Source organism: Phaethon aethereus (genome assembly GCF_964289735.1).
Source record: "Phaethon aethereus genome assembly, chromosome: 9".
NCBI classification, from domain to species: domain Eukaryota; kingdom Metazoa; phylum Chordata; class Aves; order Phaethontiformes; family Phaethontidae; genus Phaethon; species Phaethon aethereus.
In genome coordinates, this window is record NC_138585.1 from 4,780,260 (window position 1) to 4,804,758 (window position 24,499).

At 43.1% G+C, this 24,499-nt stretch overlaps 1 protein-coding gene across 1 annotated transcript in view; it reads left to right on the forward strand.

Annotated features, from left to right (window-relative positions):
* Nucleotides 1–24,499, forward strand: part of YEATS2 (YEATS domain containing 2) — a gene marked incomplete at its 5' end in the record, with an annotated part of 47,695 nt that continues 23,196 nt past the window's right edge. Inside the window, 13 exons of the mRNA XM_082003799.1 lie at nt 1–100; nt 3,149–3,246; nt 3,355–3,447; nt 6,471–6,713; nt 8,910–9,025; nt 10,173–10,334; nt 11,958–12,069; nt 13,723–13,767; nt 14,796–14,982; nt 16,634–16,873; nt 18,777–18,935; nt 21,337–21,440; nt 24,056–24,163. Coding sequence (XP_081859925.1) covers nt 1–100; nt 3,149–3,246; nt 3,355–3,447; nt 6,471–6,713; nt 8,910–9,025; nt 10,173–10,334; nt 11,958–12,069; nt 13,723–13,767; nt 14,796–14,982; nt 16,634–16,873; nt 18,777–18,935; nt 21,337–21,440; nt 24,056–24,163 — 1,767 coding nt within the window. The remainder of the gene's footprint in view (nt 101–3,148; nt 3,247–3,354; nt 3,448–6,470; nt 6,714–8,909; nt 9,026–10,172; nt 10,335–11,957; nt 12,070–13,722; nt 13,768–14,795; nt 14,983–16,633; nt 16,874–18,776; nt 18,936–21,336; nt 21,441–24,055; nt 24,164–24,499) is intronic.

Below are 24,499 nucleotides of genomic sequence, written 5' to 3' on the forward strand. Positions count from 1 at the left end.
ATGTCCGGGATCAAGAGGGTGATCGCAGAGAAGGACCCCGACTATGAGGAGATCACTGTCACGCATCCCAACAAGCGTCATAAAGCAGCCGAACAGTCAGGTAGGAGCTGTCTGATCTGAAGGGATCTCCCAGGTGGCATTAGAAATGCCACGGATGTGCATGGTCCCTGCAGGCAGGTCAGGAAAGGGCTGGGGTAGGAGCTAAGGGGTCAAAGGGCAGACATTTGGTAAGGGAGCTGGTGATACCTCTGTAGTCCAATGAAGACGTGATTGCCGTACATGGAGCCGTTCCTGCCTGCTGGCTGAACTGGGCTTCAGTAAGGGCAATGGTAAAGCATGGGGTTGCAGATTTTGGTGCATGACAGCACCTAGAGCACGAGCTCTCCAGGGCCCCAGCTGTCTACTTTGGTTCCCGATGCTTGCTGAAGTATTTGCTGGAGCATCTTCCATCAGTTACCCATGCTGAGATGTGCTTCAACCTGTGCGTTTGTTTTGCAGTTGAAGTCTGCTTCCAGAAAGATTGGCAGTTTGTTTGCATTTTGGGGGTATACAGGTCACAGTGCAGCGTGGCGGGGGCAGAAATCCATGACCCTGCAGTAGGCTGGCTCTTGGAGGATGACATGTTTGCAAGAGTAGGCAGATAAAGTGAAATGGAGCAGTGTAGGAGGGGTAAGTCAGGGAAAAGGAAGGGGCTTTGAAAGATGCAAGGGAGGAGGAGAAGCAGCTCTCCGGCTGAAGGAAAAGTGGTTAAAGAAGTGTAGTGGAGAGAGTAGCAGGGTGAGTAGGTTTGCATTTGGCACGCTCAGGTATGCTTGCTTTGGGAACCAGCCTGTTGGCAGGATGCCTGGGACAGGTTGCAGTCATCTCTGGGCAAATGAGAGTAGAGTTTCTTGCCCTTGGGACAGGGAGTAGGCTAGTGAATTTTGGCATAGCACAGCTAGTGAGAGGATCGTGATGGGAGGAGCCGACAAACAGGGAGATGAGAAAGCCAAAGCTGGCCGGGGGATCTGAAGAAGATCCAGTAACAGAGCAGGATGCTGGAATTGCCTGTTGGAGGGGAACAGGTGATGGCTTTGCAGATGATGTTTTGGAGGGCAGCATACAGCTGGACAAGTCTGAGGAGGCTGAACTCTGGGCTGAATGTGCCTGCTGGGCAGGTCCTGCCTGCCAGGCCCCATTTAGCGGCCCTGACTGTGTCTGGCTGTGGCAGAAGAGCGTTGTCACTCCCACCTGGCTGCCAGAAGTCGCCACCCTCTGTGGTGGAGTACCCTGGTGACTGCAGACAGGTTTTTAATCCGCTTCTGAAGCAACTTTTCAGAAGGTGTTAAGAGTGAGCAAAGTCTCAGGGCCTCAGAAAACTGTCCTTGCCAAAGTGAACTTTCTGTTCAGTTCTTTCCTCCAAATTGGCTTCTTTCTTCTTCTCGTGGAAGATCTCCAACTTCTGATACAAAAGTTCCTTAAGTACACCAATTTCACTAACACAATGTTAATTAGGGACTGTGATTGATGCTAAGCTGGGAAAAATATGAAAATAAAGTGTTCTTAAAAGCCTCTTACTTAAAAGTAATATAACCACAAATCCTAAAGTGCTTTAATTGTCATAATGCTGGTGTTGCATGGCATCAGTCTTGGGAAGAGATGCAGTTGTCCCTATCTGAACTGCTCATCTCATACCTTAATCTGTTTTAAGTTTATTTTAAGCGTAGCCTTACATGTGAGTTTCCTAGGCATGGTGTTCATGGTTTGAGGAAAATTATATCCCTCTGGTTTTTAATTTTGCATTACTCGTACGGATTCAACCATAACTCTGTTTTAATGGAGGCTTGAACTATTTCTGGTCCTAGAATATATATATGCATGTCTGGAAATAAGTAAATATATTTAGGATGCCCCTGTTGCAAATGGAAGCATCAATTGCCTTATTCCTTATTGTCGATGCTAGACAGTAAAATTCTGTGTGCTAGCTGGAACACACCAGCAAAGTTTTGACTCGCTTTTGATTTCTTTCCTCTTTCTATTGGGATATTAGAAACCTCTTCAAACAGATATGCACCCTTTAGACAAACAAATGCTTCCTCTGAAGCTCAGAACAAAGTCGTGGTGCTGTTGCCTCCTATTCCACGTAGAAACAATGTTGTAAGATTTTTTTCAGAGGAACCCAGACTGTTTCTCTGATCTGCTTTGTACTGGGGTCACTATTTCTGACTCAGGCTGGAGGACGTTTTCCAGGCTTTCTTATAGAAGTACAATTCCCGCTTTTCCAACTTCTTGCTTAAAACTTGAGAAAAACAGATGTTGTTTGAACCTCCTGATATAATGGAGTTGACTTAAAGGATGGGCAATATTTCAAGCCTATGGTAGATGAAGAGCAAAAAGAATTGTTCTCCCTATGTTTATCCATGTTCTAGGAAAACACAGTAAGATGCCAATTTAGTTCTTAGCCGCTAATTTGCAGTAAGGTATTTGCACAGTTTGAAATATTAAACTACATGCTTTCCACCAAGGTCAATGAACTCCTGCTGAAAGGCTAAAATTTTTTGACTGCTGTGCTGGAAGATGGTTTTGTAAGAGGTAGTCCAGCTTGTGATAATGTAGTTTCCTTTGTGGGTAATAAAAGGTTTGTAGGCGCTCCAGAGCAGGCTGCACTTCATGCCAGTGCTAAACATGAAAAGTATTAGTTTGCCTTATTATTGCTGCATGATGTGGTGTAAATTTCCTGGATATGAATCGGGCCAAAGAGAGCAGAAAAATGTACGTAGTGTTCCAGCATACTCCTGCACAGTCGCAGCGGTAACTGCACTTGGCCAAAGCACATTTGAGTTTTCCTTTTACTTGTTTACAGCTTTACTGAGACAGAAGTAAACAAACTGGTCCTGTTCTTCCCATCTTCTGTTATTTGTCATCTGTGACCTAAAAAGGAAAAAATAGCCCTCCACATAAAATAGCTTTTAAAGATACATGTGGTTTTTGTTAAGACAAATTACTTTCTTTTGCAGAAAAATGATCCTTCCCATTTTTTTGTGTGTGCTGAACTTACCATCCTTTCACTTCTCAGTCCATAATAATTTCTGATCTTTATTTTTTCAAAAGAAGCCTCAAAAGTAGAAATGTAAATAGTTCTTTATTTTCCATGTGTGGTCTTATACAGCTCGAGATGTTGCTGTGCAGAAGATTGAGACAATTATAAAAGAACAATTTGCCGTCGAAATGAAGAGTAAAGAACATGAAATTGAAGTTATAGATCAGGTATAAAGGTTTTGTTCTTAAAAATAGCTAAGATCCTGGTGTACTGGAGGTTTGGGGGGATTGCTGCAGTGGTTATTCATTACTATATGTTACCTCTTGTTTTTGTAGCGCCTGATTGAAGCAAGAAGGATGATGGATAAGCTGCGTGCCTGTATTGTGGCTAACTATTATGCGTCTGCTGGTCTCCTTAAAGCTGGAGAGGTAAAAATTACTTTGGGAATAATAAGACTTTAGGGAATATTTGCTAAGAAGGATGTGTAGTTCACTGGCTATTCAGCTGATGTTTGGTTTTGATATGCGGTTTTCTGAAATGGTAGAATATGAACTGCAAACGGGGTGGCAGTGGCCTCTGGCACTCTGCAAGGATGAGTCGTCTTTGAGCAGTTGAGAAGTCTTTCAGCAGCACTTGGTTCTGGTTTCTGAAATACTTGGAATTTTTTATCAGTTCTTGAATGAGAGCACCTTGCTTCTCACACACTGCACAGTTTGTCCTTGCAAAGCCCTGAGATGTGGGGAACATGTTTTCCCATTTCACAGGAGGAGAGTGGAAGCAGATGGGTTTTTGTAACTTCTCAAGATAAAAATAGAAAAATCAAGATTTCTTGAGTCCTGGGCAGTGCCATGAAACCATCCTCCCTTTACCCTGGAAGCCAGTCTGTTAATGGTTTGGTAAACAGACTGATAGCAGCACTAAAGCAGGAGGTGAATGGAGGAGATGTCAAAGAGAGATTAAAAATTCACAAGGAGATCCAAAAAACCCCAAACCCTACTAGTTAAACCCCAGTTCTGAGCACTCTGTCCCCAATGGGCTGGTAATGGCAGGGTGTTCATGACTCATGTAGACTCCCAATTGACATGCAGTTCACTACCAGTTTAGGTATTTTAGTTATCTATTCCATTCAGGGAGTTGATCTAATTTCCAGTAAAGATCTGAGCTGATTTTTGAAAACTGTAGATGGGTGCTGCAAACCTGGGCTTTACTGTAGTACCAAGAGAATTTCTCTTCCAAGCAATGGCTTGCACTGCTACTGCTGCTTTCCTGTTTGTGATTTCCAGAAGTCTTGGAGGGGGTAAAAACAAAAAGGTCCAGATTGTTTTTCCTTCACTGAACTTGAGTTGAGCAGCTGGAGTTGATAAAGATTATGGTAGTGTTGGGAGGCTTGGAGATCCCTTTTGCCCCCGTGATTTTTATGTAGGCGACTGAAGAATGTGAGCTGGTTTCTGCTTCACTTTGAAAGTACTTTTATCCAGTGTAATCACGTGTCAGCAAGAGCTGTACTGTCCCCTGTTCTCTACTTGTTCTGCTACGCAGGGTGTTTTTTTTTCCTTGCCATTTTTCACACTTGCCAGAAATAATAACTGTTGTAATTGTTTCAAAGTATTCACAAAACTTACTGGTGCATCCTTGCTTTGTTTAGTTTTCCTGTAGTTTTTAGCTAGCTAGCTACACTAGCCATAAGCTCTATCTTCAATGACATTGTAAATTTTTTTTTAAAGTCCTGATGTGCATGCAGGCTAAATCAGTTCTCTTTTTATTTTGAAATTGTTACTGGTTTCAGTTTTCTTTGTTTTTAATGCGTGGTTAATGTATGTTTGACTCTGTTGGCAGTGAATGATTGTCTTTTTTCTGCTTCTGATAGAATAAACTTTGTAGTTTAATTCAGAGCTTCTAGGAAAACGATTTGCAAATTCCTAACCTCTTCTCATAAATACAAGCAGTTCTTCAACCCAGTGCTGCTGGGTTTTGAGGCTTGTGATTCTAGTCGATTCCATTTCCCCACAAGTTAGTGGACAAGGTGTTGGTCAGTTTACTTGGCTAGAGGTTAAAAAAAAGGGGGGTGATGATGGTTTGGTTTGTGTTTGGGGTTTTTTGGTCATGTGTGCCCACACTGTTGGATATGTGGATATAACTCTCTTAAGTGCTCTTGAGCAGGTAATTGGCAGTTGGTAATTGCTTTGCTCATGTACCTAATGGACAATTGGAAAGAAGGCTCTCAAAAGAACCTTTTAAGTCCAAGGTGTTTAACTTTGCTTCTGCTACCACCTCTCAAGGGCAGTTCTGCTATTCTGTAATGGTGCTGGTATCTGTCCCCATGCCACCCCCTCCATCACATTGACAGAATTTTGGATCAGGGAGCTTAATGCGGATTAAAAATAACCCTGCAAAGGGGGGGAAAAAAAAAAAAAAACAACAAAGAAACCAAACAAAAACCAACTAAACAAATCAGTTCCTTGATTTGTTTTCCTTTGCCCCCTCCCCCTGAGTAATTGTGCCAGCCTGGCTGATCTGGGTGGTTTGGGCAGGGAAGAAGAAAGCCTCTTTCAGCCTGATACTGCCTGCAAGAAAAGCTGTCAGTGCAACTCGAGGCTAAGTCTGTGGCTTCAGGAGCTGGAGTGTGGTTATCTGTCAGCGCTCTGCTGCTGGCAGAGGTGTGTTTCTGCTGCCTTCAGTTGATTCATCATCCAACCAAGGTGACAGGGAGGACTGATGGCTAGGAGAAGGGGCCGAGGGACACTTGCTTTCAGTGATGGGTGTTTTCCTTGCTACTTCTGAGGTTAAAAGCAAATGCAGGAAAAAATATATTGGGCCTTTGTCACAGTATTGGAAAAAACCAAAAGATATTTAAACACAAACACGCACACACACGCCATGTCCTCCCCTTTGCAGCTTTAGGAGGATCTAAGATTAGCTCTAAGATGTCCATTTTGAGGAAGGTTTGCAAGCATGCCTAAGCACATTATTCTTTACCCTCTGTTAAGCTTTAGGAGCAGACCGGGTGCTAAAACATGTAGCTCGCCTCATAGGCATTGGCAAGACTGCCAGCCAGTATCAAAACTAGAGAGCCTGATGCATTACCTACCCTGCTTGCCTGCAGGAATCGGGCAGCTGTGGTCTTTCTGTGTATGGTATAAGACTGTAGGTGTGTACACAGGAAGGGAAGCCGTTGTTTTCAAAGGGACAGTAGGTTGCAGTCCTCCTTCCCAAAACCAGGTGGATTTCTGAGATCAAAAGGTCTAAAGGAACAGATTCAATTTGGGGTCCTGTTTCTGTAGAACCGTTGTACGCTTTTATCCTCTGTGGCATATGTTTTTCCTGCAAGGCAGCTGATTAAATATTTGCTCTTTCTTCATACATTGGCTTTTTGCTCTGCTTCTGGCGCAGCTTTGTTTTTATCTGGGCTGCAGGGAAATAGTGATGGATCTGCCTGACCTCTTTGTTGCAGGGGACCAGGTCATGTGATGCGACAATTCTTAATCACCCTTCAATCAAGAAATTCTTGGAATCACCCTCCAGATCGTCGTCTCCAGCTAACCAGGGCTCAGACACTCCATCTGCCAACCACTCCGAGAGTGACTCGCTCTCTCAGCACAATGACTTTCTCCTGGACAAAGACAATGGCAACTTGGATGCAGACGAGCGGCTGACAAACAGCCTGGACCAGAGACAGAGCAGAAATACTGGCCGGGTAAAGTAAAACTCGAGTGGTCAAGTTGTTGGAGGTGTGTACTCTGTCTGGACTCAGTGCTGGCACCAGGAGTTCTTCATGTTTTCACCCACCTTGCTGAAGATCTGTTTCTTGCCCTCTCCAACTGCTTGCTCCCACTCTCTCAGCCTGGTTTTGCTGTAAGGCTAACTGAAGTGTGTGACTTGGGTAACTCCTCTTAACTCAGTCTTGCTCAACAGAGAGGTCAGCCAGGCAGCGGTGATAGTGTTTGTGTTAGCCCAGCTATCTGCTGCTGCCTTGGTTGGTAGCCTCTGGGGAAGACGGTGTTTCACAGCTTGAGCAAAGGGCTTTGCTGGAAGCCAGGTCAGGAAGGGTAGAGCCTGGAGAGAAGAGCAAGATGTGTCATTTCCAGCAGTGTTTTTAAGAAGTATTGCTGCTGCCTGGCCCTGGTTGCCCATGGGGACTACATTGCTTAGAGTGGTTGTACCGCTGGAGTTTGGGGTTTGGCCTCCTCAGCAGCCTGTGGAGAAGACATAGTGACGCTGGTAAATTAGCTCACCCTGGGAGTGTGAGCTGGTGGGGCCTGGGTGTGTAATTGGAGTGTTTTTCTCTTGGTGGTGCTGCTTGCTGTTGCGCTAATACTGCTGTTTGCTTAACTGAACCAGACTGACCCAGGTTAAAAATACCTTCTTTCGTTGTTCCCCCATACTTTTTTCTGGGTTATTTTTGACCTGGGACCGTTCCCTTTATGGTTTGCTGTGCAGCTACAGAAGTGCTTCACCTGTTGGCTACAGTTAGCTCCGCCGCGGAGGCTCGCTCCCTGGCTGCAGGTGAAATGCACCTTACTAGGTGAGATGAACTCCGGATTCCTTTCGGCGCCTTTCAGCTGTCAGGCCTGCCTGAGGAGTACAGCCTCTAACCCAAACCAGGGCTGGGCATATCTCATTGCATATGGCTACATTCTGCAGTTGAACATGTTGCAATAATATGTGGCAGAAACAACAATGATTCTGCATCCCGTGAGCAGCGTGACACCCTTGATAAAAGGGACGCAGTTTGCTGAAACCCTGCCTGGGGTCTGTAGCAGAAGCCAGAGATACAGTAGATAATGTGGACCCACCTATGTTGTGAACCACCAGATCAGTATACCTTGTTTCTGCACTGGGGGCATCGATGGAGCAGTTGTGTTGCTTGAGAGTAGCATGTTGGTACATCTTCGACCAGCGCAGCCTGTGGCCCAGAGGTGGCGGAGAGAGCGATGAGGAGCAAGAGCCATCACAGCCTTCTGTGGCTTCTTGCTCCGGTTTGGGGCATCGCTGACTTAACAGGGGAGGTGTAGTGGTTCCTAGTGAATCCACTGCTCCCCACGCTGACCCTCGTCTGAGGCATGCTCAGTGGAGTGCACTCCAGGGAGCTGCAGCACCAACTCTGTTGTTGACGAGGGGGTGGCAGTCCCTTATCCTCTGGACAGCCTATCCAACAGAGTGGTAGAAAAGCCTCTGATTCCCATGCAAACAACAGTGCAGAGTGCGCTGGCACTGTGGGCGGTCATGGCATCGCTTCACCAGGGAGTCTTGGCCACTGCTTAGTAGCTGAGGTTGTGTTACAAGGTTGCTTAGGCTGGATTTATTATGCCCAAGTATTGCAGCGCATTTGTAGGCGTATCTAGATGTCTAGACGTATTACGGCTGACTGCTATCTCTGTTGAGTTGGAGCTGAACTCTTGCGTCAAGCCCAGCCTCAATCCTTCACTGTGAAGCAACACTGGAGTCCCTCAAAGCAGCAGAGGCTGGGAATGAGAAAAACTTAGATTTTCAGAAGCCACTCATGGGAGATTTAGCTTTGTTTCTGATAAGTGACCAACATGGTGCTACTCTAGCAGTGCTTGATTTTTTTCCAGATAGTCCAGTGGCAGTGCTTTTGAAACCCCAGCTGAAATCATGGCTCAGGTCCATGGTATGTCGCATAACGTACACTCAGTTAAGCCATACAGTGTACACTTGGCTAGGTAGTGTATCATTGTTGTGTGCCTGAGTTGCTTAAACTGCCTAGATAGCAATTTAAGTATTTTTAGGGATGATTCATTGTTGGTGTCACCTTTAACTATGCAGGTTTACTTTTTTTAACACCACCTTAATTTTCTAGCACCAAACAAAATGATGTTTAAGAGGTTTGGTTTTTTGTGTGCCTTTTTTTTTTTTCTTCCCCTACCCTCAGGACAGTTCGGGTGTTTCAAGCTCTCAAAAACCAGGACAACGAAATGTCGGACTGTCAAATGATGAAACTTCACGGCTTTATGTGAAGAAAACGATTGTGGTTGGCAACGTCTCCAAGTTAGTATCCAGAGTCTGAGGGATGGTTCTTTGTTTCAGGATTAAAGGGCATCAGAGGTTAAAATGAGGACATAAATAAAATTGCTAAGTCGTCACAAGATGAGGTATTGCCCTTGAATAATCACTGTACCAAAGGCTGCCCTCCTCGAGTGTCTGCATGAGGTTTTTTGTGGAACAGGTGTTTCAGTAGTTGCTTTTATATATATGGAGGTTTTAAGATCTACTTCTCTCAAGGGGAATCTTTCAGCCTTTTCTGACCAGTTAGAAATCCCAAGTTTTTCCATGAAAATTTGGAAACGCAAGTTGTCCTAATGGCTAATTCAGCATGTCTGTAGGGACAATGTGGTTTGTTTTTTTTATTTCAAACAAACAAACAACCCCAAAAAACAAACCACCAGAATGAAGAAAATTGTGAAAGTCCAGCATGGCCTGAAGAAATTAATTTGTACAGTTTTTATTTATATGTTTTTCCCCCAAAAATTTGAAGACAGCTAAATAAACATAATTTTGAACGTGGAGGAAGTTAGTGGAGAAAAACATTCATGTTAGGAAACTATGCACAAGACCAGGTTTTAACTCTCCAGCCTCGCACTACTCACGTCAGTCTTTGCTACTTTCTATGCAAGAGGAAAACATTTGCTGACGAGACTTAAGGTGTTAGAATTGCGTCTTGAAAGTCTGCCTAAGCCTGGACCCAGAACCAAGTATTGACTACGAAGTTTCTTAAAAATTTGTAAGAAGAATTGTTATTTTTTTGTATTTATGGTAGCAGAGTTGCTGATGATCTGGTGCGGTTTTGCTTCCTGATATATCCAAATAAGTTGGGGAAAAGGATTTGACAGTGGTAGAACGTTAAAATTAAGTCTTCCTAATTAAGAGCCAAATGTTTAAATGGATGCATTTCATTTAGCAGTTGTGCACAAGTAGAGGAAGTGTGTTGGAAGCACAGAGTAGATTATGGGACCTGTATTTGTTTCTGGATGAACTGTCAGAGTAAGGAATAACAAGCAGAACTATAAAGGGGGCAGGGTTCACAGACGCATTTTACCATCCCTGATTTTTTGCCTAATCTTTCCTGAAATACTTTTTGTGGTATTTATCTATCTGGGATTTTTATCTTGTGTTTGTTTTTTAATTTCTTTGTCAGGTACATTCCCCCTGACAAGAGAGAAGAAAATGATCAGTCAACCCATAAATGGATGGTGTATGTCCGAGGGTCCCGGAGAGAACCCAGCATAAATCATTTTGTCAAGAAAGTTTGGTTCTTCCTCCATCCCAGTTACAAACCTAATGACCTGGTAGAAGTGAGGTAATAAGGAATTATTCCAGTCTTTATGCTTGCCAGACTTACAGTGCCAAGTTTCTTAGAAAGTTAGCAACTTCTTTTCCTGGTTTAGCATTCCGTGTCTGTCTTTAACCTTTGGCTTGGCTTGACTTACTCCAAAATAATAGTAAAAAGAAATGAGTTTTTATTTATCAATATTTATCAAATGTGTCAAACAATTTTGGTTGTTTTGTTGTTTTTTTTTCTTAATTTCCTGCTGAGAAAAAGCATTCAGTCGTTGCATTTCATTATATTCATGCAAGTTTGTGCATCTCCTGTATGTGTTACACTGTCTGCTGCACAGGTTAGACTTCTGTTGCTAGAAGATGTGTTTTCTACCTCCCATCCATGTGGAAAAGAAAGAGGAGACTCAGAAAGCTGTTTTGCCGATAGTTTTAATGATACATATGCGTTTGGGCAAGAAATTGTATCCCTTTCCCAGATATTTCTCCAGTGGCATTGGCTATATGCTTTGAGGAATTTCCCATCAGTGCAATAGTGCTGGTGCTAGAGAAATAAGGCAGCTACTCTGTCCTCTCCCAAACCTGTGTTTAAAGCTGTGACCCTAATGAGATGAGTGGGGTCAGTTCTCTGTTGACTGCTGCAGGGAAACGCCCTGTCAATCTTTCTTTCTTGCTCCTTTGGACAAGGGAGTGGGAGGATGCCTTCAAAATACTTTGCGTCTTCCTAAAGAAATTATTCTCCAGAGGATGTTCAGCTGCCTCCTGGAGGAACGTGGGGACACTGCCTAGGTACACAATGGCAACTTAATTCTGGCAAAATTAGACTACTGAAAGGCAACTCCAGAAAGACTTACCTGAGATAAGAAGTGTTGGCTCATTAATGTTTCTGAGAAGGCAACCCTGAGCAGGACGAAAGCAAACTCCTTTGTATTTCTTGCATAACATACTAAATTACACTTGACTGCTGTCTTTCTGTGCCTTTCTCATCCAGTATCTGATATCAGTGCTGTTTGTCTTCTGTTTTAATCCCATCTGGGTAATTGATTTCTTGTCGCACAGCCCCAGTCATTGCAGTGAACCTTAATGTTCTGGACTGGAAGTTTCATTGCAAAACTACATTTGGGATTTACAGTAACAACAAGCTGAAATACAAAGTAATGGTAAATGTTAGAGACAAATATGCCCTTCTTTTTCAGCTTGGAGAATGACAGTGGTTGAGTTAGCTTTTCCTTGTCTGTGTTCTCTTAGTGTTATATGAAGTGTGTGCCTTCTTGCTACTAGATAGGGAGTAGCAGAAAGTGATTGCAAAATGCTGCATTGAAAACTCACCTTGCAGCTGTGTCCTAGGAGCTGACTTTGGGTTTTCTGAAACAAGTATTTTTCACTTGGCATTACGCAGCTTTTTTTTTTTTTAAAAGATGCTTGTTCCCCGTTTTCTCTTATCCAACAGTGTTTTACCATTTTCTTCTCTGTCCAAAGCCATAAAATTCTAATTTCTGTGATTGCATTCTCTCTGTGGTGAATAGCAGGCCTGAAGACAGCTTTAGTTGTCAACTAGAAAAGCAGTCTTAGGCTTTCTGAGAAAGGGGTAGGTGAAAGCTATGCCACTTCTACATCCAAAATGTGAATCACCATTTGTTTCCAGAGAACCTCCGTTTCACCTGACCAGGAGAGGCTGGGGAGAATTTCCTGTGAGAGTTCAGATACACTTCAAGGATAGCCAGAACAAAAGGATCGATATCATACACAATTTAAAGGTATTTTGAACAAAATATTTGAGAGAGAGGCAGTTAAATGAGCTCTCCTGCATAATCTAAAGAGGCTCTGCTTGTGCATGTGCTTCTGCCTCTCCCTGTGTGTATGTCCTGCTGGTTATTTGCATGTGAATAGGTGAGCTGGAGAATCAAAAAAGATCCAGGAAAGCTGCTTACCTTGGCTATATTGGAGTCAACACAGTAGCCAAGGAACCCAGAGTTGCAGAAGCTGGAACCGGTTCTGCTCAGAGCAGCAAAGCATTTACCTGTTTTCCTACAATCTGAGATTCTTATCGTGCTCTCACTGGCTTTAACTTGACAGGGTGCTGCAGGGCAATCTTTCTGTTGGTAAAGTGATTGCTGTATGTGTTCTGTTCCTTCAGCACTTGTACGTATTGGCTAGAGATTATCTCTGTTGGTAGAGGGGGCAGGGAGGGGCTGAGATTCCCTGTATGTTCCCTCTTTTGAAGAGAGCCTTCTTTTTCAACTCATTCACCTGTCCTGCGACACTCAGTAGGATTTCTGGTATGCACCAGTCCTGGAAAACTAGGCCATTGCTCTTGTTTTCCTTTTAATTAACAGTCCCTAGTGTTAGTGGAATTAAGCCCTGAGCTGGTTTAGTTTCCTGTTTCTTTGAGCAGCATGATTAAGTTTATTTAAACCCTGCCTGCATTAATGAACTTCCTGCTAATGTAGATACCTCATTGCAGCCCCAAATATAGACAGTAGAGAAGGTTGGAAATGTTCTCCTGGAACTTGCGGACATTTAATGCAGAGAGGAGTAAAATATATTTGGAGAGAGATAACTTGGGGATAAATTGGTAACAGTATGATGGACGTTGTGCAGGAAGCCCAGCCTACAGGAGAAAACCGAGCCAGTCCATGGCACATAAGAACTTGAATCAGCAAATCTTTGCTGTTCACGTACTGAACCTGTGGCTGCTGTGAGGTGATGTGAGTGAGCTGAGTCCTCCTCCGTCGCTGGCACCCTGTCTGCCCGTGAGCTCTGGGCACCAGAAGCCTGTCAAACCCAGCTTCGCTCTACAGGTATCTTAATAGATGCCTCTGGGATTTTCTGCCTCTTCATCAGCTGTGTGATATTTAATCAAATTTATAGTACAAACATAGCCTTTGTGTTGGTTACTTTTAAATCTCTGTGATTTTTTTCCTCATTATTATTTCCTTATATTGACATCAGGAATAAAAAAAGGACACTCCTTGAAGGCTCCTCTTAGATTGAAATAATAATTGCCCCATCCCTGGAAACATTTCAAGGTCAGGTTGGATGGGGCTCTGAGCAACCTGCTCTAGTTGCAGATGTCCCTGCTCACTGCAAGGGGGTTGGGCTATGCGACCTTTGAAGGTCACTTCCAACCCAAACTATTCTATGAATCTATCTCTCCAACAATCTAATTTTCTTCAGCTTCTTTGCTCCTTTCTGCTTTAGTGTGGGCTTTGGGTTGTGGTTGGCTTTTTTGCAGAAGAGAGGGTACTAAACAGAGCACACAGATTTCTGACCCTGTGGCCTCAAAATATTTATGTGCTGCTGCTCATCTGACGTAGTTTCAACCCCTTTCAAACAAATTGTATTGTAAATTTTGGCTAATATATGGCTTTTGCCTGGTTAATATAATTATATTGTATTGTTTTACCCAGTTGGACAGGACCTACACAGGCCTGCAGACACTTGGTGCAGAAACGGTGAGTCAGCAGGTCATGGGATGGATGTTGTACTTTGATCTTCTTAAGGACGTTCAAAAAGAAAAAGATACACAGGACTAAGTACAGAGTCAGACCCATTTGAATTCACAATTTCTGCAATGTAGATTTTGTTCTCTTGTTAAATGAAATGATTATGACACGGTGTCATATTCATGACAACCATCATTTTTTCCCCTTTCTAGTTCAAGGGAGGCTGTTTCCAGCTCTTGTTTCATAAAAGAACTTAACTTGTACTACAGTTTTAATTTTTCTTTCTTTGTGGAGCTTCTGGTACCAAATGTCTTGATTTGGATTCTGATGTGCTGCAAAAGAATTTAAGTTAAAGGGATCACCCAACTATCCTGCTGAAATTTTGCAGTATATTAAGTACTTCTAAATTTCTGCCTCTGTCAAGATTCAGTATCTTCATGGAAAATGAACTCTTAAAATAAATGAATGAATAGCTCTTAGTTTGCTATATCCCTAAAGGTTTTTTGGTATTATTTTCCCCTTGTGCTGTAGTGAATGGAATTTTATGGTGAAATTGCATTATTTCAGCTTTTCAGTCTGTGGAGAAAACATTAATGTGAGATGTCTACTGTGATTAAAGAATGCTTTTGAGGAATAGATAATGTGTGTTTCTCAAAGCCTTATCAAAAAAGCAGAAAAGGCAAGCTGCAGTTTTGTGCCTGTCCCTAAGGGGGTATGCAGCCCTTTTCTTAGTGGGATGCTTGGAGCTGGACTCTCTATTCCTTACAGCATTCACTATTCAGTTTTCCCCATGGACAGTGAAATTTGCTGTTTTACCGTGGTGGGTAAATGTTGCAAGATTTTTGTCTTAGCTCAGGTGCTGCTGGACCTCTGGGAAGTCTCCCTGAAATGAATGGGAGTTTTACGCAGAAGCGGGGGAAGGAGAGGGAGGAGTTTCCAGATGTTAAAATAAAAATAAAGGGCGTAGTTGTTTTCACTTTTTGTGTCTTTACCTAGCCACCAAATACTAATGTCATCCTTTCGCCTATTTCTGCAAGGTAGTGGATGTGGAGCTACATAGGCATTCCCTTGGTGAGGAGTATCTCTTCTCCCAGTCTTCAGAGTCTGACCTTTCTGATGTTCCTACATCTTTACCACTCCCATTGAGCATCCCAGCACCAGTCAAAGCTTCTTCACCAATTAAACAGTTGCGGGAATCCAGCCCAGATGCTTCTGTGGACAAAGGTAAAGCGAATGGATATTGGTGAAATTTGAGTTCTTGGAACTCTTCTGGATACCTCCTCTTAATTGCTCTTTTGGCTTAAAGGTTGCCAGTGCCACCTTCTCACCTCAGATTGTTTCCTCTATGTACTCTGAAATGCAATTCAGAAATTGTTACGGTTTATTTGTTTGTTGGGGGTTTGCTTTTTCTTTTTCAAATCTGGAGTTTGTGAGTGAATATGGAGCTTTATGCAGTGGATGTAGTTGGAAAAAAGGTTGTTGACTAGCACTTGTAGTTTTGTTCCTGGCAGACTGCTTTCAGAGCGTTTTTTAGGTTTCTAAGTGTTTTGGGGACTCTGTATAGATTTAAGGAATTTGTCTAGTGGGGTGTTCAGTTATATACGTTGGTGCCTAACATGAGTTGACTGTGGGAGAGAAAAAAAAAAGACTACGTAACTGTGGTGTTGAAAATAGAAAGTGAAAAAGATCTAGTGTACGTTTGTCGGAGGGATGGCATCTGTGCATGTCGTGGTCTCATTCCCACCTTCGCCTGTAAGATCAGGAAATGCAGCACCCGTTGCAATGCGCCAGCAGTTGATGCCATGGGGTCGTTTCAGTTGCTTGAAACAAGCTTGTGCTGGCCACTTGGGCACACTGTTATGATTTTTAGTTTGGGTGAAGTAGGAGAAACTGTGCCTCTTGTTAGCATTTAGCTTTATCTTCTGAAATACACTGTGTCAAGGCTTACATGACAGACCTTGGTTAACTGGGCTGAGGATCAAGGGTGTCTTATGGTTTGCACATCTTAGTGTTTTTCTCGTGAAACTTGCTGGAAACAGCAACTTTATATTTCAAAATACGTTTGCATGCAACATGGTTTGGTGCCTTTCTTGATTTATCCTGACACTTCTGTGTCCAAGGAATGGCTGTAATGCTGGTGTCATGCATGGTGCCCTTCCTGGTAGGTGCCAAAATGCCACTGGCAGGGTCCTGGCTCAGTGAGAAGAATGTCCACTGTTTAAGTGCAGTGCTTTTTGTGGCCAAAAAAGGAGAAACACAACCAAATTTTAAGTGCACAGACTTTTATTCAAACAGGAAGATAACGCAGCACCTTTAGGTGAGCAGTTCTACAGCCAACAGGAAGGAAATAAACTTGCCTCTTTCTTACACTGACAGGCAGCAGCTTCTCTCATCAGCTCCAGGTTGATTGATCTCCTACATCAAATAAGGTGGACTGCCTAACCCAGGTCAAAAGGCAGTAGGTGGTCTCCTTGTGCTCTTACTCAAAAAAAATGCACTGCGAGATTCTCTGTGAAGGAGATCCAGCCTTAGTCCTGTGGAGCCCTGGCTGAGGACACTTGAAACTACCAGCAGCTTTTGGTTAATGGAAAGGTTGTTCCAAGAAAATGCATAAGAAGTGGCTGATCACCTGCCACAGCTGAACAGGCTGCGCATGGTAGCATTTTTAATTCTGTTCAGAGACAAGTCCAACAGACCTGCACAGGAGGACCCCCCTACCCCACTTTCTCCCTGTTCAGCGCTTCCCACCAGCTGCTTTTCCTTCCTTTGAGAGCATGTTTGTCATACCCGAGTTTTGTTTGTGTGGAGAAGCACAGTAAGGAAGTAGATGTCTCAGCCTAAGAACTATTTCTCTTCTTTTCCCTGTTTTAATCAGGATTCCCTGGGAATGCTGAAACCGAAAGACATGCCACGTTTTATTCCCTGCCATCTTCGATAGAACGGACTCCCACCAAGTTAGCCACACAGAAAGTTGCCTTTGGCTCTCATGGAAATTCAGCCTTTCAACCCATTGCAGCTAGCTGTAAAATAGTGCCTCAAGGTCAGAGTCCAAGCCCTGCAGAGTCTCCAGGAAAATCCTTCCAGCCTATCACCATGAGTTGCAAGATTGTATCAGGTGAATGTTAGTTTGCCTATCCCAGTGCTTCACCCTGGAAAACGAGTGAACCAGTTGGACTTGTTTTGTGTCCTTCCCCTGATTTTCCTGCCAATGTTTGAACATCAGGCAGTGGGAAACTCTAGAACAAGGAGCTAAACACACATCTTGATGTTCAAGGAAAAAAAATGCAAGTATGAAATGCTTCATATCAGATCAAAAGCAGGATGAGAGCTTATTCTCTCCCTGTTCTTGAATGCTTTTAAGTATAAAAATGATAAGTCTTTAACTGGACTGCTACCCACACAAAGGCCCAGGCAAGGACACATCTTCCGTGGGGTATTTGTATGTAGGAAGAAGCCGTTCTCCCTCCCACTTTCAGACAGCTGGGATGGATTAAGATGAACACTTTTTTCTGATTATTGGGCAAATAATTAGGTTCAACCTTGTAGACTCAAATGGTCCCTCTTGCACTTGGGTTATCTCCTCAGATGGAACAGCTTTGGTCTTCCTCTTCCAAAAGTCCACCCTCTGTTGGGATTAAATTGTCAGCTGGCTGCAGCAAGCAATATGATACACTTTTGATAGCTTCTGAACCAAATACGGTCAAGGTGCTGTTTACTCATTTCACTTACAGTCCCTTCCCTGCTCGGGCATGATGCCATCCACTGGATGATGTTTTACATCAGAAAGTTTTAATGTGCAGCTCATCATATCACATGTTGTGAAGCCGAAAGATGAGCTGTTACATCCCTTCGTTTTCTGATGTTCAGAGTAGAGACGGTGAAGCACCAGCCATCAGTATGTGTGATTTTTGATGATCTGCTCCCAAATAATTTTCCTCAAGTTTGTCTGGTTTGTTTTTTTATTAAATTTCAATATTTTTCCTTGACATCTTAAAACTGTACTCAGGCTGATTTACATTTGAACCTATGCCAAGTACTCTCTTCTTTCTTAATAAGCTTTTCTCTTAATCTTTTCCCAACGCTTCCCAGAAAGCAAGAATTACAGGGGCAATCCTATCTTTTCTTAAAATCCTTGAACTATTCTCTGTTGATCTTTGCTATTTAAATGTTTCCCTGGTAAACATTTTTCCAGAGTTCTGCTGTCTGCTCAGAAGTGTCACCCCTTTCAGGTTTCAAAAGCAATTTGTAGAACATAGGGGTTTTATTTGATCTGCATTTGTGTTCCATTTTAATTGTCAATCACTGCCAAGCAAGCAGATTAACAGGCAGTTGAAGCTTAGTATGCTTGCTGCCATCTCTTTTCTCTGATCACTTCCTTGCCTGTCTTTTTCTCTGCAATTCTTGTTTACCCCCTCATGCAGCTTGTTTCTTCTCTAGTTTTTTCTCTCTCCCTCCTGGTCCTCTTACCCAGAAGTTGCATGTTTTAGAGTTTGCTTTCAAGGGCTTCTGCTGTATTGAGAGCAGTGAAGAGACAAGAGCATCCATGCCTGTGTGATGGCTGCTGTATTGCACAGCTTTTTTACATGAACTGCTCGGTTCCTGGCTCTGAACGCTTGTACTGTTGTGGACTCCACAAGGGAAAGAGAGCGCCTGTCAAGGAGCTCAGCTCTCTTTCTTCATCTCCTTGGGTGGACTGGTCTTGGCAGTGAGAATGATTTAGATAACATCCCTCAGGATTCAGGGATGGACTAGATGGCTTCTCACAGTCCCTTTGAACTCTGCTTGTCCTGATAGGCAGAGAATGTCCAGGGTACGTATGAGCCATAGTGCTTGACATGCCTTTTCCTTTCCTTCTGCCTCCTCTTTCCTTCTCCAAGTCCTGTGATCTCGCTCAGGCTGGGAGTTGTATCCGCAAAAAATGTTCCTTCTCTAAGCCATTTAAATAAGTACTACTATTGCTGTGTTTTTATGTTCTCACAACATTTACAAGATAGAAGCATTGGACTTTTTTTCTTAAGGTTCTCCAATATCGACCCCTAGTCCATCTCCGCTACCTCGTACCCCAACCTCCACTCCGGTGCACATGAAGCAAGGCTCTGCTAGTTCAGTCATTAATAATCCGTATATTATTGTGGACAAGCCTGGACAGATGGTTGGAGCAGCAGCCACAAGCACAGGTGTGTAGTGTGATCACAGAAGGCAGTGGCTTAGTCTTACTCATTCAAGTTTATTCTCCCTTTAAAATGATTAGTATAATAACACTATTTCAGCTTGCGAAGATGGAAAAGTACTCTGCAAAGAAAGAGGGAGGTATTATTGCCTTGTACAGCTGGCTAGTGTGTAACATGGTGAAGGGTATCTCTGACTTGTAACATAACTTCCTTTAGTAAACAGCACATAGCGTAAGGCCAACTTGAATTCACAGATGCCTCTTCCAAGACAGCCTGTTTGCAGACAAAAAGGGAAGAGGAGAAAGTAATGTGGACTGGTGCACAGAGATTTAAACAGAAACACGTGTTTGGTTGAGGGCTGTATTGTGGAGATAGGCAAAAAGCACGGAGAGCTTGCAGTGACTTGCAGATCAGTCTTAAGTTCCAGTGTACAGTGCTCTAGATGTGTTGAAGTGGTTGAGGAGACCTGGATTATCAGGGTAACAGCCATGTTAGTTTCTGTTACTGCTCTCAACTTCTAGCTGGTCTGATTCCAGCCAATTTGGATTCCTCTAACAGGCATCCCTCAGTCCTTCAGCGGTGACGTAAGCCTGGGCTCAGGGGGGAGGACTGAACTGCAGAAGATGGGTGATGGGTATGGGAGTCAGTTGGTGATCTTTGCGTCGAGGCTGGAGGAAAGGTCACTGGAAAGTAATGTATTTGTGATTTGTGGCCAAGAACTACTGTCTGCTTAAAACCACACTCGTTTGTTAATGTGTGTGTGCTTGCCAGCATCTCAGAATAATGCTTGGAGCCATGTGGTGAACTGCAGAATCCATGTAACACACAAACCATTCACTGGGTGTGGTTGCAAAGCGCAATAATTCTTCTCTTAGTAACGCTTCCTCCTTTTATCTGAGGGAGCATAGCTGTCATGTTCATTTTAACTTCATCACAGAGGGAATTAGTAAGGGGACCATAGTCATAGCTGAATTTTTTTTGAAGTATGTTCTGGGGCTTTCTTGGTAACAGTGAAACTGTTTCATCAATATGGTTTTGTTGTTGTTTGGGGATTTTCTGCCTTTTTTCTTTCCTGTTTCTTCTTTACCTCCAGCCTGACTGTCTACTCTGCATATGTGGTTTATCATGGTTTGGGTAACTTCCATATTCTTCTAGTAGAGATTTGTAGATGGAGGATAGGATCTGTAGGTGCACCAGATGGTTTGGATGCACAAGTCTTAATGCCACTAAAGGTGCAGTTTCCTACCACGTTAGTTTGATGTAAGTACAGACTGGCCTGGAAGAAACTGCCTGCTGCTTCCCCTGTATCCTGCACGAGTCAGATCAGATCAGTGGCAGAGCAGAAGATTAATACCATCCCTTCCCCAAACTGAGTTTTGTCAGATAGCCTCATCACCAGACCCCCCTGTATGAGGGGGCAAGAGAGAATGTGGAACTGGCTTTTTGGTAACAGCAGCCAGGCTGGATTGAGTGTAATGTGATATTAAAGACAAAGTCAAAGGTCATATTTAAAAAGCGGGGTGAGATCTGAAACTTCATCCTCTGTGAAAACCAGCCTTCACAAACCACATTATTGTGAGAAATGGCTGCTCGTTTACTGTAAAATTTAAGTGCAGATTATAGTACAACTGTATGAGAGAGTACTTCTGTGTTTTCATGTGTGTAATCCATGGCTCTGGCATTTTAAACAAAACTAACCAAACCAAGAGCAGTAACAAAACTGCTGCTGAGCAAGTGTTGTTTACGCACTCTGAAAACGCAGAGTAGGTTTACCACTGAACCCCCATCCATCTCGGGGGATCAGGAGGGTGCTGTGGCACACGTCTCCGTATGATGATTGTGCAAGAGCAGTCTTCTGCAGACAGAGGAGCGTATGTCTTCATTCCCTATTTCTGTTTCTTCCTTTTCCCTACCTCAGTCTGTCCCTTCCTCTTGTTACTCCTTCCTTTGTCTCCCTCCTTTTCTGGCCTTTTCCCTTGCACACCAGCCTCCTTCAAGCCTTCCCCTGTGCCAGTGTCCAAGGCTAGTGTAGGTTCAGAGGGCGTCTGGGCAATGGAGGATGTTACATCTGCAGCAGCAGTTTCTGACTGGCAGCTTATTTACTGTCCTAATTTCACATAGTCACACCTGTAGCTGATATCCTCAGTGTCCCAGGAAGGTGCCTGACCTTTTGCTTGCAACAAACAGAGCTCTGAGTGGAAGAGTACCTTCTCCAGGGCATGGATTCCACAGATGGAAGTTTGGTAGTGGATTTGTGTTGTGCCCATGCCAACTCCCACTGACATACCTCAGAGAGAATACAGAATCAAAATGAAATGTCGTGTTTCTTGTTAGAGGAGGTTTCATGTGTTCAGCGGCACCGCTCCCCGTCCCTCACCTGACATCTGCTTTATTTCCCGGTACGCAGGGAGCCCAACCAGCAAGCTGACCAGTGTTTGTCAGGCCTCTCATGGAACTGGATCTCCTGTATCAAAGACCCATGGGAGCAGTTTTGTCACCTCAGTTGTCAAGGTAATGTTCTCATTTGGTGCGTACTTTCAGTTGAAAATCCGGATTCCTATTAAGTAGGGCTTTTTAGTGTTATAAAATTTGCATTTCAGGTGAGTTCTGGTTGTCATTTAATATGAAGTTTTACTGTGTCTAACAGATGGAGCTGTATGAGAACATGGTGGTTATACAAGATGATAGTGTCACTTTGCGCAGCTCTAATTAGACTTGCCTTCACCTCTGTTAAAGGCACTGCTTTCTTGCTTTTCTACAAGGAAATCCATGGAGGGCATAGCTCTCAAAGTGTCTTATCTTTCAGAAAAGCTCTTCTGTAGCTGACTTTGATCTTCCTCACTTTGTTAGCAACAGTATGTGATTAAACCAGAGGTGCCTATCTCAAAACCTTCACTCTGTTCATTATTTTTGTACAGCAGCTGCTCCTAGCAGCCTGAATATAGCTTGTTTAGTGGTTTTACAACTGCCTACATTTAGAAAAATGTTTGTGTAAACAGTGGAGTAACCAAATGTGTAAACAAACAGTGATAAATAGGGTTCATACTTCTGATCTGCAATGCCCAAAAGGTATGGAGCTGAACTGTCTCACATAAAATCTCTCCCACATCTTGTGCTAGGAAGGATATTTCTGGCAGGCAAAAGTGGCGTCAGTGAGGCTCTTTCTGAAAGCAGCTGGTGGGTGTGATGCTGAGAACAGGAGTGTTTCCCTGTCTCCAAGTCACAAGAATATTAATTCTGGATATGGTTGCGGGGGGAAGGTTTGGAGTCAGCCTGCAGAGAGCAAATCACTTTACATTGGGAACTGAAATGCTTCCTATGCCTGTTGGGGAAAAAGTGTTGAAGATTGCTGTCTGAAGCAGTTAGTTTCTAGTAGCATTTTAAGTGTCAGGTGTGCAGCTAGCTATTCAGCTTTTAAGAGCCTGTCTGCTCAGATGGATTTCACTTAACTATGTTGAAAACCATTTATTAGTCTTTATTTTTCACTGATTTGGGACAGTTCTTTCTGCAAGGTTTTCAGTGAGTCAAAGTAGGCACATGTCACTAGTAACAACTGAATTCTGTATTTAGAGGGCGAAGTTAAAAAAATGAAGATTTAAAAAAAAATCATAGCTATTTAAACAGAAATATGTTTTGAATTATGTCTTCTGGTTGGTGGAAAAGCTGTAATTTTGTGGTTTCTTTAAAGAGGAGGGTGTGTCTGATAGTTCAGTGTGATGTTACAGATTGTGCTTAACTCACTGCTTTTCATCTCTTCACTATGTGCTAGTTTTCTCTAAATTTTTTTTTTTTATGACTTAAGGCTGTGCTTCTTCAGCCACTTCAAAATGACTGATATGCAGGCTGCTGTTAAGAGGACTGGTTATGCCTCTATCCTCGTCTTCACACCTCCCTCTGTTTGCTACTGGTTGTGTAGTGATGTGGTGAACCACAGCGGACAACCAGTTTGGTTGAAAATGAATCTTTTCTCTGCCATATGTGTCAGTACATGGAAGACAGCAGGAGTATTAGGTTAGAGTCTCAGCGCTTGCTTGCTGGTCATGATCCAGCCCAAGGATGGGCCAAGTGATTGTGAAACCATGGCTTTGGAGTTTACATTGATTGCAAAAGGGTACAATTATTTTACTTAAACAAAACAGAACCATAAGATGCATTTGACTTCTCTACCAGCTTCAGATCCAGGAATGCCAGGTGCATGATTTTGCAGGTGTGGAAATGTTTTTTACTCTATTTTAAGTTAGGTAGCCTCCCTGTTTCTGCCAAATGCTGAGTTCTCTCTGGAAAGACTGTGTGCCATCAGGTCTTTCTAGTTACACCTGAGAGAATTTTGCTTGCAGACTTACCTTGAACATTTTTTCCTCTCTGTAACTTGTTTCTTCATAGATCTTCTTCTCTATCTAGGATTGTGTATAGAATCACAGAGTGGTTGACGTTGGCAGGGACCTTTGGAGATCATCTGGTCCAAATCGCCTGCTCAAAGCAGGGTGAACTAGAGCAGGTTGCTCAGGAATGTGTCCAGTTGGATTTTGAGCATCTCCAAGGCTGGAGGGTCCACAACCTCTCTGGGCAACCTGTTCCATTAAGCTTAAAAAAAATAATAATTCTTATATTTAAACAGAACTTCCTGTGTTTCAATTTGTGCCCATTGACTCTTGTCCTTTCATTGGATACTATTGAGTGTTGTCTAGCTCGATCTTCTTTACACCTTCTTTACACCTTTACACACTTCCCATAAAATGAGTATTTATACACACTGATAAAATCCACCCTCAGCCTACTTGAATTTTACAGCTCTGAAATGCTTTGTGTAAAAAGCTGGTGGGGTAACACCAGTCAATTTCTTTCGTCTATGTATGATAGGGCAAGAAACCCGTACTGCTGTTGGAGATGTAACTTTCCAAATAAAACTTTCTTTATAGGTTGTATTAAGTATGTTACACTCCTTTTACTTAAGTGTTGACTGATTTTTGGAAATGGCTTATTTGTACAAGTAATTTGGGACTGCCCGGATGGTCCATGCTACCCTTTATTAGCAGTCACTTGTTTTATTTCTTGTATTGTATTTCTTGTATTTCTTTGTATTCTTGTATTCCACCAATTTTTGCGCCATGTCATTCTATTTGCAGCAGGAGGATTCTCTGTTTGCTACCATGCCACCCCTCTGTCCCATCGGGAGTCATTCCAAGGCACAAAGCCCCAAATCGGTCACTGGAGGACTTGGAGCTTTTACAAAGGTATTTCTCTCGGCTTTTGTGCTGGGACAAGGAGCTGTGACAATGGCCAGTAATGCCATTTCATGCTGACTTGTGCCGCAAATTGTGTAACTTCCAGTGCATGTAAAACTGTTACTGGAACCAATAAGTCTTGCTGGCAAGGGCTCTCTAGTACCTCTCAAAAAGTGTGTCTTGTTTTCTTTTCTTTTCCTGTGGCTCTGCTGTTCCTGTGATCTTTTTATCTTCTCTTTCATCCTTTCTTGTTTTTGTTTGAGTCACTGTCGTACTGAGGCTGATCTTTTTAAAGCTATTTTTTAGTGGCATACGGTAAAAGTAAACTGCAATAGATTGATCAGG